The sequence below is a fragment of the Momordica charantia genome, assembly GCF_013281855.1.
Source record: "Momordica charantia cultivar OHB3-1 chromosome 5 unlocalized genomic scaffold, Mcharantia_2.0 BLBB01000005.1, whole genome shotgun sequence".
NCBI classification, from domain to species: domain Eukaryota; kingdom Viridiplantae; phylum Streptophyta; class Magnoliopsida; order Cucurbitales; family Cucurbitaceae; genus Momordica; species Momordica charantia.
Genome location: NW_028275163.1, coordinates 20,352,546 through 20,371,589, shown reverse-complemented (window position 1 = coordinate 20,371,589; position 19,044 = coordinate 20,352,546). Strand labels below are relative to the sequence as shown.

Sequence of the window (19,044 nt, the reverse complement as noted above, 5' to 3'; positions counted from 1 at the left end):
GAGATTAAAATTGATTGAAAAATGACAAAGGAGAAGACAGAGATCGTCTGTTCGTTCAGCTTAACCCCTTGTAGAGATTAAAATTGATTGAAAAATGAACTATGTTTACATTACCAACAAATTAACATTATCTAACACAAACAGAAGTGAGACTCGAACCTGGACGTTGGGCGTGTCAACATCAAGCCCTGAAACTACTTCACCACACCAAAACAAAGAGAGAAAAACAGTATTAGTTTTGTTATAACGGACCTCTCCATATTCCTACTTTGGTGTATGATATTGTTGTCCACTTTAGGTTTAAGCCACTATGGTTTGCCTTTGATTTCACCAAAAAGATCTCTAACAAAGATTAAATATCATCGATAACCTACAACATTCGTGAGATATTATTCTCTATCTTTAACTGAGATCATGCTAATCACATCTCCCAACATAAATTAGGATGCAGCTATCACACATCAATATTTTTACTTAAGATTTTGTACGGGGGAACTTAATCGCGTTACACATTGTAAAAATGGGGAAGAATCATGTGGCATGTTGATTTAAACAAGTTAATAATCATTTTGAAGCTAGGAAGAGGGTTGTTCATTCTTAATGATGCCCACTTGAACTTTAGGCCTAGCTTTAGGGCTAGACAAATAATCTTGCTACTACTATATGATCTTTATCCAACCAAAAATGGATATTCATTTGCTTTTGGAAAACCAAGATAAATTGTCGTTTTCATGTTCCCTAAAGATTTATCTAGCTCCATCAAAATTTACTTTATTGATGTACATAATAATAATAATAATTAATACTTAGGTTAGGATAAGAGGTTGTATAATGATATTATTTGCTTTAGCCCTAAATTAATGTGAATTTATCTTTACAATATACTATCTAATATATCTTACTTATAAAAGTCGCGATGAACTTTGTTCGTTTCTTAATGTAGCAAAATTATAGAGGACCATCAAACTTCTCATCTAATATTGTTTGTATTTTTAATACTAGCTAGTAATATAATTCAAATATTTTTGAATCGAAATTTGAAATTAATCTACCACCTTTAAAAGAAGTTTATTAATATATATATCTTGTTCAATTAGCGATCCGCACAGATTAAAGATATTTTTCCTTAATTGAAATGAAACGTTATAGTCACATCCACAATAATTTTAGATCCTGAGATTTATTAGTTTAATTGATTGGTTTAGAAAGTAAATAAAATTATTAAGGTAAAATTACAAGTTCGTCCTAAATTTAAAAATTGTATAACTCAGATATCTATGAACTATCAATTTTAATGAGGTATCTAATAGGTATTTAATTTGTTATACACTTTTTAAAGTTCAAGAGCATATTAGACATAACTCTAAAAGTTTAGGGACTAAACATATAATTTAATGTCTTAACTTATAACTTTCAACCTTTTGATTAATAATATATGTCTTAACCAGTCGAGTTACGCTCATGTTGGAATATATACTAAATTTACTTATTTCAGAGTCTTATTTTTTTTAGTACAATATGTGGGAGTGGGGGATCGAACTCACAACCTCATAGTTTATATGTCAATTACCGCTAAGTTATGCTCGCTTTGGTTTATTTTAGAGTCTTATTACATTGGTCAAGTGAAGTAAATAATACCTCTTGAAAACCAACTCAAGGATTTTTTTGATAGTTTTTTCTTCAATATATGAAATCTATATATTTTTGGAACAGTGAACAATGATATGTAAATAACTGTGTAAAATCGATAAAACAACACAACTATTCTTAAAAAAAAAAAGAGAGAGAGAGAGAAAAAATGAGCTACTCACAAGAACAAATTAAGTAAAAAATAACTTCTACAAAATTGTTAACCAAACGTATTTTTAGTGAAACTTTGTTCTTACAAAACAAATAATAGTTTTTTTTTAATTTCAAACTCAAAAGAGTTGGATAATTGATTTTACTATTAGTTTTGTATTTTAAAAAATTATATGTACTTCCTCTCAATTTCCTTTCTTTGTACGTGTTTCACTAATATTCTTACCGTTGCTTCCTCTTGATCATTCAAATCGAGATATATATATATTTTTTTTGTAATTACGACATTCCTCTATCTCTTTTAACTAGAGTGCTTTTTTCTAAGTTTATCTTTGTATATTTCTTGCATATTTTTAAAATGGTGTAATGTCTTTCTTCCCAAAAAAAAAACTATTCTTACCCATATACATTTGAAATTTTAGTGAAATTTTAAAAATAGAAACAAAAATTTAATAATTATCGGTTTTTAGTTAAAAAAAAAATAGATAACAACACAAAGCAAAGAAACACATGGATATAAATTGTACGGTTTATAAGCCAATTGTCAAAAACAAAATAATTATCTAAAAAATAATCTTATTAAGTATTTTTATATTAGTATATAATTTATCTTCAAATTTGTATTCATTAATTAGTATTATTCTAACACAAACATAAACTCAATTAAAATGAAGTCCCAACACCTTCTTTACTCACCTATATAATTTCAACTTCTCAAAAGAATATATAAAATATATAAAATTAATAATAAACCAAAGAGTGAGAAGTTTAAAAGAACAAAATTGCACCCTTAGCTAACCCTTGAAGTGTGAAAAGACAACTTTATCATCCAAGGAATCCAAAATTTGTCAAAATCAAGAATATTGTTGGGGAGTAAATGCATAGATTATAGTTTTCCAAAACACCAAGGGTAATTAATTAATTAATTAATTTACCAATATATATATATATATATATTCCAAATGAAAAATCTTGTTATCTATAAATTTGTGATCTCTAGGTTTTAAAGAGAGTGGAAGAAGAAGAAGAAGAAAGAGAGAATTTTTATTTATTTATTTATTTTTGCTTGTGCGTTACAACAGCAGAAAGTTTTTTTTTTTTTTTTTTCTTTTCTCCTTCTTTTTTGTTGTTGTAATGGAAAAGAACCACGGGGACGAGCAAAGGTCGGAGAGGGCGGCGGCGGAGCCGGTGAGATCGCGGTGGACGCCGAAGCCGGAGCAGATTCTGATCCTTGAGTCCATCTTCAACAGCGGCATGGTCAATCCTCCCAAAGATGAAACTGTGAGGATAAGAAAGCTGCTTGAAAAATTTGGCTCCGTTGGAGATGCCAATGTTTTCTACTGGTTCCAGAACCGCCGTTCCCGCTCCCGCCGCCGCCAGCGCCAGCTCCAGGCCGCCGCTGGCCACCACTCCCCAGCCGCTGCAATTCACTACGACGGTTGCGGTGGCAGCAGCGGCGGTATGAATTTCGCCGAGGTGGCTTCCTCCTCCTCTTCCTACCTGGCTGGCGGAGGAGGCTGCCCTTCGGCTTCCACAGTCGGTGGAGACGGCGGCAGCAGTTTCTTTCCTGTGTCTGGCCAGATGGGTTTCTCCGAAATTGATCAGATGGCGGTGACGACGACGCCGTTTTGTCCTTCAGAAATCACCTCAAACCTAGAGTTCCAATCAGGTAATCAACATAATTCAACCTATTAAAACATTAATAATCTCACTCACAATGCATGTTATTGAGCTTTATTCTTCCAAATTAACAAAATTAAACAAACCCTCTTTCATTTTCAAGGTCTTTTAGAACTATGCATGGCCATGAGAGAGTTTCCCATTTGGATTCTCTTTTTTTTTTTCCTCTCCACAATTTGAACTGTTAGAACATCAAAAGAGCAAACTTTCTGATGATGTGACAGTTCGTTCTTGAGCTGGAATTTTTGAACACTAAAATCAAAGAGACAGACTTTTGTGTATGTTTTTTTTTCTTTTCTTTTCTTAAATTATTACAAACACTTCACGGGAAGTTCTGAGAGATTGATGTTGCTGTGCCTCGGTTGTCGATCTGATGGGGTTTTAATTTGCAAGAAAATATAAACTCTTAAATTCTTAAATTCTTAAATTCTTATATTTATTTATTTTTTGGGTGTAGGTTATATTATAATATTTATAAATGGAGTTCCAACAGAAGTTCCAAAAGGGGCAGTGGACATAAAGGCAATGTTTGGAGAAGAGGCAGTGTTGGTTCATTCATCAGGACTCCCAGTTCTTACCAATGAATTTGGAATCTCTCTCCACAGTTTGCAGCATGGTGAAAGCTACTTTCTGGTACTTAAACTCCCACTTCTCCCTTTCTCTAGTTTCTCTCTCTTGGAAACAAGTTAATTAAAAGTTTTGAACTTTTCAATCTCTTTAGCAATTGGAACAAACTAGCAAGATCATAACCAAACAAAACTACAAAGAGATTCTTTTTCTTGGGTTTCTGGTTGATTTGAAGTGGGTTATTGAAATGGGTGGTTTTGCTAATGAATTAGATATATACTTTGTTGTTGGTTGTTTCTTTGGTTAAAAAAGATAAAAGATTGAAACTTTGAGATATCGACCAAGATAATTGGTGTCTTATTTACTGAGCTATGTTTGAATTGAATTACGTTGTTGGTGGTTCTAATATGTATTTTTTTTGGAAGTATTGACGAAATTAATTAATAGAGGGAAAATGGTGGAGTTGTGAGATTAGCGAAAGAAAATATTTGCAAAGAGGAACTTGGTGTGAAAGTAGGTGCATACAGATATAAACTTGTAAGAATGTGTGAAGAAAGATTAGGGAAAGAATTATATTTTCGTAGAGCTAAGATAAAATCTTGTTTTAAGTAGGAGAAGTGGGGATGGATGATTCGAATATATGACCTCTTAGTTAGAGACAAGTGTCAATTACTGCTGAGTTAAGTTTATGTTGGCATTCGTAGGAATAGGATCGGGTAGATAAGTTAATTAAATATATATAAGATGTGCAAAGAAATTAGCAAGAAAAATTAAGCAATTTAAACACTTGTATATGCCTAATTATGTGTCTAATTGAAAAGAAATTTGGTAGTCATAAAAGTATAATTAAACATACCTTAATATGGTGTATAACTTATGCAAATGAATCCAAATGATGCAGATTAATTGACTAGGAATCTTTTTTCATTGGAAATTAGGAAAAAGAAAATATACACCATAAAATAATATCAAAACAAAAAACTTAGAAACTTTGGAATTGGAGTTATATATATATCTAGCAATATGAACCCATTGGCCACTCATTTTTTCAAGATTCTAATCTCCTTTTATGGAGATGTCAAGGTAAACATAGTCATTTTTTCACTTCTCAAATAAATTATAAATTATAAATCTTATTATTAATATTTATATTTATATTGACAATATTTTCGATCTAACATCAATCTTTTGTTTGTCATTCTCCCTAGATTATTTATATTTTAGTCCATGAACTTTCCTATTTTATATAGTTCTTGAACTTTGGAAAAGTAACCCTGAATTAATTTAATCCACACTTTTATTTTCCTTTTTACAAATTCATAGGGTACTAATGTGTTACCATGGATGTGTATATATATATATTTTTTTTCTTAGTACAACAAGTGGGGTGGTAAGATTCGAATTCATGACCAGAGACAAGTGTCATTTATTGCTGAGCTAAGTTCATGTTGGTACCATATTGGACATGTATTTAAACCACATATAGATGGGAAGACGAGAATGGGATAAATAGCAAAATAATATATGTCAAGGACTAAAAGTTGTTATTTTTTTAAAGTTCATCGAGTAAAGTAGACATTTTGAAGGTCTCGGGGAAAAAAAAATAGATACTTTTAAAGTTCGTGAATTAAAATAAAGCAAACCCAAAAGTTTAGAGACCAAAACGGGATCATTTAAACCTATTTTTTTTCCTTAATATCAAATCAAAACATAGAAAAAGAGAAGGAAAAGAAACATGAGGGGATGTGTTTGGCAGAAAAGAAACTTTCCAGGATTCCATGAAGTTTGTCTGTGTGTAGGAAGGAAAACTTGATCTGTTGTTGAAGTGGCAAGCATGATCTTTCATATTCCTTTTAATTCCTCACATAATTTGGTGTTCATATTCAATGAATGAACCAAAAAATACCCAAAAAAAGCAAAAACAAAAAACAAAAAACAAAACAAATGATGATATTAAGATTATTTGTGTGGAATTTTGGTCTCACAGGTTTCAAGACCGACATGAGTTAGGAAATAAAGCAGCAGCAGCAGCAGCCTACCAACAAGAACAAAAATTTCAAAAGAGATCTCAGCTTTTCAAATAATTTGCTTTTTTTTTTCCTTCTTTTTTTGGCTTTTTTCTTTTGGGTGTTGAGATGTTTAATTAATTTGGGTTTTGTTTTTTCTTGTGTAATGTTCAGGGAAATTGGATCTAAAAAAAAGAAAAGAACTTTATAATAAAGTTTTACAAACATACCCATTTTGGATATTATATTATATATACATAAATATGTGTCTCATATTTCTCTCTGTGGTTGTGTGTTTAATTATGTTATTGGGAGTCCATTTCTTTTGGTTCTTGAAAAACCCTAATGAAAAAGGACATATTTCTGCGTTATATACCTATGGAAAAGTTTATAATACTAGGGTAATTTGAGCTAGGCTTGATGTTATATGGATGTGCGACCGGAATTTTCGGTTCGATTCGAGAATTTGTGATGGAATTAAATTTTGAAGTGATTGTTGGATTGATTGATTTTTCTTCTAGTACAACAAATGTGGAATGACTGTTAAATTTATCAATAGGTAATGTTTATACTTGAATTTATTTTTTGTTAATTGGTGTATTTTTTTTTTTAGTTGAATAAGGGGGGGCGTTTCAAATCTTGATCTTTAATGAGGTAGGTAATGTTATGAACGGTTGAGTTTTGCAATACTTTAAATAGGTGGCTTCGTTGCTCTATATTCATGATATAAAATATCACAATTTTTTCCGCTATATACTATTCAACTCATACATTTTCTTAGGCACAAAGGGAAAAGTAGCAAAAAAAATTAATAGGAATTTGAAAAAGTAGCAATCACTTTTATAATTTTGCAAAATCCAGAGACCCATCTCACATAGAAAAAAGCAAAAGTCCTAATGAATACACAAAGCTCAAACAACGATATACTTGATAATATCTATAATATATCATATATATATACGATTATGAGTGTTAATAGACCAATGATATACTAAGCATATACCGTATAAATATATCTTTGAAAATCATATTTCAAATATTTTGCCATATTTATATAAAATCTAAAAGTTGTTGCTATATTTATAAATCATCACAAATTTTCGATTTTCTTTTTTTAATCTTCACAAGCTTATACTTTCCCTGGTGTGACACATTATATACACTAATGGGCTTTAGCGAACCTCATTTACTAAAGCTATATAGTTTAGCTTGCCACAAATTTGATAGCTTATATATTTGTCATTCGATGTCAAAACGGTTGATTCTTCCGGATCTACTAAATTTTCCTTCTTTTATAATTACGACATTTTCATTATTTATTTGAAATGGAGCGCTTTCGTTTAGCCACCTTTTACTTGTATATTTTTCATATACCTTTAGAATGAATGAGTCATCCTTAAAAAAAAAAAAAAAAAAAAAAATCAATTTGAAAAATTGTTTTTTTTTTCCAATGAAAAGAGGTATTTATCTTGTTGTAAGCCTTTTAATTAAATTGATATGTTGCTGCATTATAGATCCTTGATAATGGTTTTTTCATTATGAGGATGCTTTCTTGGTGCACTTTTTAAAATTGATAAGGTCACCAACTTAAAAGTTGATATGGTGAAATTGAGAAAATTTTAGTAACATATGATGATAAATGAGAAAGTTCTGAAAATTTTAATTTCGTAGAGTCAAACCAAGATCGAACTATCAACCTTTAAGATATGATGATAAATGTCTTACCAAATTATTCTTGAATCGGTATAAATAGTAGTAACATTAAGAAAAGTAGATTCTTTACGCCATATACCTTCCATAAAGATTATGTCAAGAAATCATCGATAAAAAGGCAAAGCGTTGAAAAGAATGATAAAATTTTGTGCCTAATAGTTTGTTTTCACATAAGGAAAGCATTAATTATTTTCCAAATGTGAATAAAAGTTTATAACGTACCAATTAATATTATTACGTGGTCAAAGGATACTTGTGAGAATAAGGCGTTTCTTGTCAGAAAATTACTCGTTATAATGTACTTATAAAATCTCATAACTATTAAATACATGATCCCTTAAAACATAAACATGATCGATCAATAAATTTTTCTTTCTAATTTCTCAGATATCCAATATATAAATTAAATTTACCTAATCCATCAGCTTCAGCTTTTTGGTTGAGTAGTGGTTTATTCATTTTAAGTCTTGTGTTAATGAATTGTTTTAAAAAAATAATAAATTTATTATAGTCTAACATGAATATCGCTCAACTAGTTAAGTCACATATCTCCAACTAAATGATCGTGAGATCCCAACATGTTACACTAAAAAAAATGAAAAATAATGTTTAGATTTGAAAATATACTCTTTCTTTCATAAATAATTATATTTGTAGTTTGATTGGATGTTATGTGTGGTTTAAAAATATACAATAATCCTAAAACAACATAATGTTATTTTATACCAAACTTAAAAGGGATACACTATTTTCAGGATATTTTGCTCTCAAAATAGTTTTCTAGAAACTTTCATCCATTGAAACAACTGAAATTATAATCTAAAAGATTGATCAATTGTCTTTATATGTATATATGAGTGAATGTAAAATATGTGTATTGAGAAGATAATGAGAGGAAAAAAAAATGTTTTTTTAGGCTACTGGACTATATTTATATCAATATTCGTGGGTTTCATCTCCTTAACATGCCCCTCAAGATGGTGGCTTTTTTGGCTCATCGATCTTGGTCGGATTCCATTTTTGGACCGGATGTTCGTTTGAGTTTTTGAGCTCTGATACCATATCAATATTCATAAGATTTCATTTCAAAACCAATTGTAGTTCGTGTATAATTATAAATCTATGCAATGTCACTTTTCTTTTCCACGTGTGATCTTAACCGCTCATATTTTAAAAATAGATTAGCCATCAAACAAAATAATGTGAAAAAGGGAGTTTAGGAGACAATTAGTTGGAGAAATTGTATAAATTAAGAAAAGAGAGATTATATAAAATATTTATGCCAAAATTAGTACTTGAATTAATTAATTGACTTCCTTCAAATTAAGCAAACATAAGAGGATTCAAGATTATTACTTCATTGAATTCAAGTAGTTTCCCAATCGTTGCAAGTACCAATTTTAGACAGCAAAAATTAAACCAATATGTGTAAGAATTGCAGCATGTAACATAGTTTATCTAACTTTACAATTCATAAGATTTTGTAAAATAACAAGTCAAATATGTAGAAATAAAATTACATGTTGGGATAATATAAATGAAGAAGTCAAAGTTGATCATTTATTACCGACATGAGCTTAACTCAACAGTAATTGGTACCCAACTCAAGTCATAAGTTCGAATTTTTCCAACTCCATTTGTTGTGTTAAAAAAATGATGCATACCTTATTAACCATATACAAATATGCTAATTTCAAGTAATATATATTCTATAAATCATCTTAGTAAAACATCTTGCTAATGTTGTTGTTTATTGTTTATGGTTTCTTAATTTTTATTTCGTGTTCTATCTTTTTTTTTTTATAAAAAAAGGAAAAACCTACGTCTAGTAATTGTTTCTTATTATTTTTTTTTGTTGAAAATAAAATAGAAATACCTTGGGTAAGTATTTCTTGTTTCTTGTTCTCTAAAATTTTAGATTAAAAAAAATGTAAAAAGTTTATATGCAATTTAAAATTTAAAATTATTTATGTTATATTTATATTTTTAATTCAATTATGACTTTTAAAAATAAAAATGATGAAAATAATATCTTATTTAAAATTTGAAAAAAAAGTTAGAAACATGAACTAGAAACAAAACTTGAGTTCCTTACTTCCAAAATTTTTATATAATTTTGAAATATTTCTTAAAAATGAGAAACGAGAAATATGAATAGTTATATAAAACGCTCAGGTTTCTCAAAAACTGAAAACAGAAAATAAGAAATGAGAAAGTTATCAAACGGAGACTAAATTTCTATCGAAGTGTCGACATAATTTCAACATTTCTATAGTATTACAAAAAATCAACCAAATATAAATCTATCAACAAATTATCACTAATATAGACATAATATTATTAATATTAATAGTTATTAACTTATTTGAAAATGGTTAAAAAAGTTTATTTTTTTAATTCAAATATTTGTCATGAATTTTTATTTTTATAAATTTTTCAGAAATATATATCAACATTTCCCATTTTATATTTCTATCAATATTTCCATAAAATTGAGTATGCACATTTTCATCTCTATTAACATTTTAAACCAATTGTGTAGAGAGGTAATGGGACCAAATTACTCAACAACTTTTAATATTGAACAAAGGCAAGATAAACTCTTAGGGGCCGTTTGTTTTTCGAGAATGTAGATGTCTGGCATCTAGCGATGCCTGAAATTTCAAATGCCCGGAATTTTAGATGTCCGGCATCTTCAGATATTCATGTTTGTTTCATAGGAAAATTTATCAAGGATGTTCTGAAATATTTGGATAACCACGTTTGTTTTACACGATTTGTTCTTGGGGATGTGTTAAATTTATAGAATGTTCCAAAAATACCATCACGAATACTCATATAATTTATAAATTCATTTAATATAATAGATTTATTTGAATTAATTTAATATTTTGATTTTTATATGTTGTTTTGTAGAACAAATTAATTCCTTTTAATTCAATATATATTTCATTTTCAACTTTAATATTTTTCCGAAAAGACAATCATATAATTGGTATTATCTTGGGTAAAATTTATTTATCTTGCATCATTTTTTTTAAAGAAAAATATATTGGTTGTAAAAAATTGTTGCTTTAAAATTATATATTTATGATAATAAATATTATTAATAATACAATCTCTTCAAAATATTAAAAATAAATCTAGATAATATATAATTTAATTGCAGTTTATTTTATATGTAAATGTAATGTACAAATATACTTAATTGCATAAAATTGCTTATTAGACAATAAGTCCATTAATTTATTTAAATTATAAATTTAAAAATAAAAATAAAAATAAATTTGGGGGAAAAATAAAGAAAATTGATAAAGAAAATATATGAAAAAAATGAAGGACAAAAGTGTAAAGAGCGGATACCCTCAACACGGGAATCTTGGATACCCACGTTTCAAAAGGGCATAAAAAACTCGTTAGATGCCTCCCGTACGGGCATCCTAGGATACTTCGACATCTTGAGATGTCGGGTATCATAAATTCGCCGCAAAATAAACGTGGGAATCCAGATGCCTGTCCAGTGGAATCTTAGATTCCCACGAAACAAACGACTCCTTAAGAATTTGTTTAGTTCTTGAAGTGAAAACTAACTTATTGCATTGAAGACCTCTCATTTGTTTTTCTCTTGTAAATCATACTCATGTGTGTATGTATGTATGTATATATATGTATATATATATATATATATATATATATATATTACCAGGAGTCGGCGACTCTTTGGCCTTTTTACCCCTATACCTCAGGTATGCATTCTGTCCCCATATCCATACATACCCAAGGCCAAGGGGTCATTGCTTGATGGAGTTGTGTTCCTAGTCACATATAAATTTGCTATATTAATTATAAGTTGCTTTTGCTTCGATAATTACCTATGTATAAGTTGAACCCTTGAGAATATGCTATATTATAAACTGCTTTTGCTTCGGTAATTACCTAACGAGAGAGAGCCGATGCCAAAATTGTCCTTTACACGAGAGAATGTCACAAAATAACCTTTGCTAACTACATTATATAAATATATATATATATATTATATACATACATACCGACACTGAAAATTAGAGAGATAATATATTGATGATATAGTAGTGATGCCACTAGGGAATGTTGCTTCATGCTAGGCGCTACACCCTACTTGAATTTTCTACCACACTAGCTATATTCACTAAGTTAAAATACAGTAAATTAGCACAACGAAACCAATATAACTCCTACATACGATCAAAAAACTCAAAATTACTTATTTAACTATCTACTTATTCATATGACTCGATTACAGCACGTTTTCAATAACATCACACACTCCCTCGATTAAGCCTTCTCTTTTTTTTTCTTTTTTTTTAATATAGGGTTTAACCTAAATTGCCTTGATTTAAAAAAACTAGATATAAATATTCACAAATGAAATATTATAGGAAATGAAGCTCTATATACATCCAAAATTTTCCATTTCTCCATGGAGTATTTTATTTGATTTCTATTCATCCCATCTCATTATTCCGAATAGATCATATGTAGATCTTCACTAATATTTATGAACTAATAAAAAACTATCCACTCTCAAATAAAAAATATACATAGAAGTATCTATTATAATATAATATAATGTTTTTAAAAGATAGAATAATAAATAAATAAATAAAAAAGAAATAATATTTAATCTTGGAAGTTGATGAAACTGCATGGTGAGTACGTGGATTCGGGAAGCTTCAAAAAACGATGCAAAGAAATCAGCAACTTGGCTTTGCCTACCGACCAATATAACCAATCTTAATCTGACGGATGTTTGTTTCCAATTTTAACTTTAAAAAAAAATGCACTTTCTTTGAGAAATTTATTCATGTGCTGTGAAAATAAGTCATTTTATTGGCTGGCCCCAGCTAATTACCTCATTTTGAAATTACTTTTACATAATCATTTTGTTTTTAAATAATCTCTCTCTCCAATAAAACTCACTCTCAATCTTGGGGTTTAGGAATCCAATGTGGGATTTAGTTCTTTAGTATAATCCAATGTAACCTCATGATTTGGAGCTTCACAAATTGGCCCATCAAATAAAAGCTTAGTTTAATAAACTCAGTCTTTTCATGGGGAGGTTTAACGGAGTGAAATTATACACTAGTGTGGGGTAGTTATACATGCTCCAATGCTTAAGTTTGAATCGAATTTATATTAAGTATGATAGGGGAGTTTGGGTTTCCTTGCATACTTTGAATTCACGTTCTCTTTCTTTATTTGTAGAAAGGGAAAATTTTACGCTTCTCAATTATCTACTTCTGAACTACTTAAATTAAGGGATCACACCCTAACTATTCAATTAATGGATGAAATAGTCGTCGTTGACTGACCTGAGGGTGCTAGCTTGTTGGCTTGTTAGCCTAAGATGGGTCATGGTTCTGGACTATTCAATTGAGCCAAACTAGTTCATGGGCTAGTCGGCATGGACTAACCTATGGGTTGGTCAGCCAAGTGCCAGCCCCATGTCCTTTAGGTCGGGACATTCATTTGGGCCTCAGCCTTCAAGGTCCTTGAGGTCTTGTTCGAGGATTAACTCATTAAGTCTGATCCTAACTCATTGATTTGCATTATTCATGGTCTTGACTCGTTTGTCTCATGTGTATGATTCGTAGTGTTTAATTTCGTCTGTGACAACATAAATTAAAACTAATAAAATTGTCGTTGGATTAGTTAGTATGTTTTAATCAACTGATGACGACGATCTATTTTGGATGATTCAAAACCGACCGTCAGTTATGGATTATCGAGGGAGTTTAATCCTTCTTTTTCGATAGAATGACCAAAATTTTAAAATGATAACAATGTTCTAGTGTTTTGGAAATAGATAATGTGAAAGCTATACTAATTTTTTTTTTCAAAAGAATTAATAATAATAATTTAAGTTCATTCCTGCCACTCGAAAATTTGATGGGCTCATAACTGAAAAGCTACACGTCCAAGGCTTGTTAAACCCATATTGGGCCAGTGCCCTGGTCCTTAATAATTGGGCTCAATGGGCTTACGATACACACATTAATTGGGCTTAAGAATCGTTTTGGGCTTTCGGGCTATCCAAGAGCCCAGCATTGGCCTGACCTCACATCCTTCTTGGGCTTAATTATCTGATCCTTTTTTTTCTTCCTTTTTTTTTTTTTTTGAGGCAACTCTGTTCTTCTCTTCTATATTTAGATTTATCCACTATATGATGAATCATATATATATAATCTATTAAGTAGTTTTATTTAATTTCAACTCTCGAAATAATTAAATTTATAATTTATTACGTGATTCAGGTCCATAGATTATGAGTTCCAATAATCTAAAGTTAAAAAAATCAGACTTTTTTAATAAGTCTTTCATTTACTAATCCAATATAACTTGGCTATAAATTTAAGATTCCAAAATTTCGTGTATTAAAATCATTAAATGTACAAAAATATTAAGAGACTTAAAAAAACTAATAATTCAATTTTTCAAGATCCAACTTAAATAAACAAATATATAGATACCGATATTTTATTTAGGAAAATATGAAGTATAAAAAATCTATATTTAACCATAAATGATTGGCCTGGAAGTTTCCTTGTTCTGTAAATCGGTCCTGGTTGATGTGATCGAGCTGGATCTCTTTCCCCATACACATCCACTCTTCAATGGAAAAATCTTTATTCAAATCACAATATTTTAGAAGTTGGCATCGTCTGCATTGGTTTGTACACGAATGCATGAGTTATACCTAGTATTCTAAGAATATAATATTACAAATGTTAGAGAGAATCAAGAGACGGTGTCATCCTAAACCTATAAAATAACTGGTATTTGACCATTTTAGTCGTTCTAAAGTCAAAGTAAATATAGTATTATTTTAAACAATACTTATATTGTCCACCACTAAATTTTGGTCCAGATATTTACTTAAAAATAAAAGAAAATTAAAAACTTCACTTCTCTTTTAATATTTTTAGTTAAAAAATGTAATAGTCCATTACTCTATTTCATCTTCCTTATTATTTTTTGAAACCGACATTTATATAAATATTTGTGTGACAGATGACCGATCGACCAATCAACCGATTACCTTTTTTTTTTCTTTTAAGTTGGTATAATGTTTCATTTTAAATATTTAATTAATACAAAGTATCTTAGCTCTTATAGGCCCAACATTTTTGTGCTCTAAGTCCAAGTTTCTTACCAACCTTCATGTGTGGATAGGCTCATATAATCTAGCCCATGGAAAATGACTTTAAAGGGACAAGACATCAGTGTAAAGTTGTAATCTCTTGATGACATTTTTGTACTTTCATATGCCATCATTATAACATTTTTTTCCCCTCAACTCTAAAATAAATTTCAAAATTAATGAAACCATACAGAATAAATGTGTTTCAAGTGATTATACTACTAATTTTGAAGGCATTATATTGACCCACAAGTTGGAACTTTAATTTCGCCCATGTCCACTCCTTTTTAGTGATAATTCCTTTTCTATTATTATTGTTTCTTTCATATGACAAACAAAGGAGAATAATCAAATTTACGTCTCCTAATGAATACTTATCCGTTAGCATCGGATAGTTGCAAATATTTAAAAAAGAGTTTTTTGAAATATAGCACTTTTAGAAAAGAAAAACGAAGGTCTAATTTTAAAATGTCAAGTTTACCCAAATGATAATGTATCTGTAATATGTGTATGTGATATGCATCTGATATACTATTGATATGAATGTATGATATACTTGCAATATGTATATGATATACATCTGACATACTACTGATATGAGTGTCTATGCAGTATGTATGTGATATACATCTAATATATTATTGATATGAGTGTTTGATATAATATTGATATGCTACTGACATGAGCATCTGATTTACTATTGATATAAGTGAAATTTTTTGCTAAATTTGAAAAATAAAAAAATAGATGACCTATTTTGAAATACATAAAAGACTTTTGCAACCCACCGTAATTTCTTTTTCCTTTTTTTTTTACTTTTTTTCTACTAATTGCCATTGAAGTTTTTATAAGCAGAGAAAATTCAGAAAAGAATAGGTAACTTTTCTATTTTTCAAAAAAACTAAAAGTTGTTAAATTTTCATGAGTGGTAATGAAGATGGATGTTGGCTAAAGTACCTAATTAAGTATTCTATCTAATAACCTTAACAATTTCAAGTTCTCTTACATTGTACGATATAATACATATTTACTTTGAGTTTAAACACAATATTAATCATATATTTGTTAATTTGAACATAGTTTTACTGGTTAAGCTACCTATCTCTTATCAAAAGTTCATGAGTTTAAATCTCCGTCCTATATACTACTCAAAAAAATAATATTAATCATAATATTATTTTAACACTTATAAATATATATATATATATATATTTTAAATAGAAATGAGTAAATCTTCCCTTTTTTTTCTTTTTCAAATACTCTTCGCTTCAATTTTAAATTTACACTTTCAATTTCTACCACAACGGGTAAAATCAATACCTTCTAAAAATTAAATTAGAAAATTGTTGACAAGTTAATTATTAAACTATCCTTAATCCAATTAACAAAACACTCCAAATCAAAATCAAGCCAAATTAACACTCCAAATACTTAAATCTAACTTTAAATTATCCAAAAGAGAATTATTAACCAATTTTTTTTACCCAACCTATTTTTTTTAGGAATTGATAATTTATTTAAATTTATAAAATGAAATGAAATATTTTACCATGGAGGTGTGGAGCCCACAAATAAAGAATCCATGATCTGTCAGGTGGCTATAATTTCAATAGGTTTCATCAAAGATGGTGTGTGGTAGAGGAACAACCTGTGTGAACATTAATGGCACAACCACAACCTCTTTCTTCCACTAACCTGGTCAAACTTACAACATTACCCAGTACTCATGTGTTAAATTCCCGTCCTAGCGTGTCCATATTTTTATCGACATTTTCATTCATTTATTTAATTTCATCTATCAACATAGATATTTTATCTATATTTTCTCGTCATTTGATAATACCCGAACCCATATGCAAAATACTCCAAAATTTTAAAATTTTTTTCTCTAAATCTTTTTTGGCTTTGCCTCTCAGCAGTACAATACAAACAAACAACCCTCAAGTAGCAGCTGCTGCTTTGACAAGTCTTAAAAAAAACACAGTTCTTTTTCTTAGCTTTTTTTTTTCCCCCTTCCTTCTGTGTCTCTCTTCTGTTTCTCACTGTACATTGTAGAGAGAGGACAGACTCGTCTTTTTATAAAGGAAAAATATTGTGGAGATAGAGAGAGAAAGCTTTGGTGAATTATGTAAGGAGCACAGAAGTTTTTATTGTTTAAGAAGCTCCAACTCCTAGGAAATCAATGAACTGCATTTTCATATGGTCATTCCCATTGGTGTTTTCCCAGCCAGATGCTAATGAGAGGTTGGTAGAGATCGCTGACTCCGCCCCCGAAACTTCCGAGTTCGACTCCGAGTTCCCCGATTCCCCCACCGCCGCCCCCGTCTCCTCTGCCTTCATTAACGTCCGGCATCTGGGCTTCCTGCTTGAGGGTTCTGCAACCCGCGTAAACAAATCCATGGTTAAGAAGTGAAATGACATTACAAGAGTTCAGATTATATATTTCTAATACCATGTTAAATATATCATAGTATACTTAATCTTACCATGAGTGAGGCGGAGGGCGGGGAAGTGGGGAGAGAAGAAGGCAGAGGGGGAGGTAGTGAGAGAAAGATGGGTGGCGGTGGAGGCGGCGGATTCGTCGATGGTGCTCGAGACGGTGGATTCAGTACTGGAAATGATGGGGAGTTGTTGCTCTTGCTGTTTTTGGGATGGATTCGAAGGTTTTCGAGATCTTCGAAAGAGATTAGATTGTTGTCTATGTTTTCTGGCCATGATCACATGCCAATGATTCTTGACAGCATTATCAGTTCGACCGGGAAACAAACGGGCGATCATCGCCCATTTGTTCCCGTACAATCTGTGTGCTGTCAACAACCTCTCTTCTTCTTCCTCGCTGAAGGCCTTTCTGTTTATCCTTGGATCCAACTGGTTAAACCATCTCAATCTGCAACTTTTTCCTTCACCAAACAAAGACATAACACTTCAAAAAACTGATAGGTTACACTACTGATATTATGTTAAATCATCACTAGACAACCATTACCTGATCTGCCACGAAGATTCTCGGCGATCAAGTTCCAGTTCTGGGGGCCGTAATGGGCGACAAGCTCTTTGAGCTTGGCATCCTCGGCGGGCCTCCAATGGCCTCTAGCACAAAGCTTGGTGTGTCGGCCGCCGACACTGCCATTTTTTCCGCGGCCACCGCCATAGCTTACGATCTTGCCGCCACCATCGTTGTCATTTTCATCCCCATCCTCCTCCTCGAGACCGGCTTCGTCGATCTCCCTCTGCCCGGTCTCCCACGACGGAAACTGCAGCCCCAAGCCCATTGATCTGGCCATGGAGGAAGAAGAAGGAGAATCAGAATCAGAGGTGGGAGGTGGAGGAGGCATCAAGGTGAGATTTTGATACATGATATTGTAACCCTCGAGGCCATTATTGAAGCATTGAAGGCTCATTGTAGATTCAAGAAGGAAAAAGAAACAATAAGAAGAAGAAGAGAGGGTTCTTATAAAGGAAAGTTTCTCTCTTTCTCTCTCACATCTCACAACACAGAGAGAAGAGAGCTTGTTTTGTGTGGCTTTTAAAACAACCAAATAAAGGGGGAAAATGGGATCGTCCACTGATGAACAAGTGATGAGGACTTTGTTTTCTGTTTAAAAGCATAGAAATCGAGAAGCACTCGTGTGGGCAGAGAAGAGGAAGTGGGGTCACCCTAAAAAAAACACGAACTGGTATTGGCATTGGCATTGGCATTGAGGTCGGATTTTGCTTTTTCTCGGGGTTTGGGGAAAAAAGAAACAGACTATTTGTTTGTTTGCTAGACGTTACTCTTTCTAAAACCAATATGCCAATGCCAACATGGCTAAAATTTCTCACTCTCTCTTAGTTAAGGATGGCAACGGGACGAGGCAGGATTGGGAAATCGTCCCCTATTTTTGACCTTGCACGGATTCTTAATTTTCGTCTTTGTTTGGTTTTTCAATTTAGGGGGTTGCCGGGGAAAGGGAATCTTTGTACGAGTCGAGATAAAAATCAATTAAATATCGATGAATTTGGAAAATAAAGGCTACTAATTGGGTTGGGGGAGACTGGGAATATGTTACTATCTTTATTGTTGAATGAGAACTTTTGTTTTCTCTATTCTCAAATCGT

At 31.0% G+C, this 19,044-nt stretch overlaps 2 protein-coding genes across 2 annotated transcripts; one reads left to right on the top strand and one right to left on the bottom strand.

Moving 5' to 3' along the window:
* Positions 1–2,895: 2,895 nt before the first annotated feature.
* Positions 2,896–6,242, top strand: LOC111021566 (WUSCHEL-related homeobox 12-like). Its single transcript, XM_022298583.2, has 3 exons — positions 2,896–3,469; positions 3,938–4,113; positions 6,035–6,242. The coding sequence occupies exons 1-3, from the start codon at positions 2,935–2,937 to the stop codon at positions 6,050–6,052; spliced, it is 729 nt and encodes a 242-aa protein (XP_022154275.2). The 5' UTR covers positions 2,896–2,934; the 3' UTR covers positions 6,053–6,242.
* A 10,565-nt stretch (positions 6,243–16,807) lies between these two features.
* On the bottom strand, positions 16,808–18,696 carry LOC148211512 (transcription factor MYB56-like). The gene is made up of 3 exons (XM_088123639.1): positions 17,933–18,696; positions 17,433–17,846; positions 16,808–17,321 (listed from the first exon to the last, which is right to left on the bottom strand). The coding sequence occupies exons 1-3, from the start codon at positions 18,345–18,347 to the stop codon at positions 17,101–17,103; spliced, it is 1,050 nt and encodes a 349-aa protein (XP_087979765.1). The 5' UTR covers positions 18,348–18,696; the 3' UTR covers positions 16,808–17,100.
* Between the last annotated feature and the right edge of the window lie 348 nt (positions 18,697–19,044).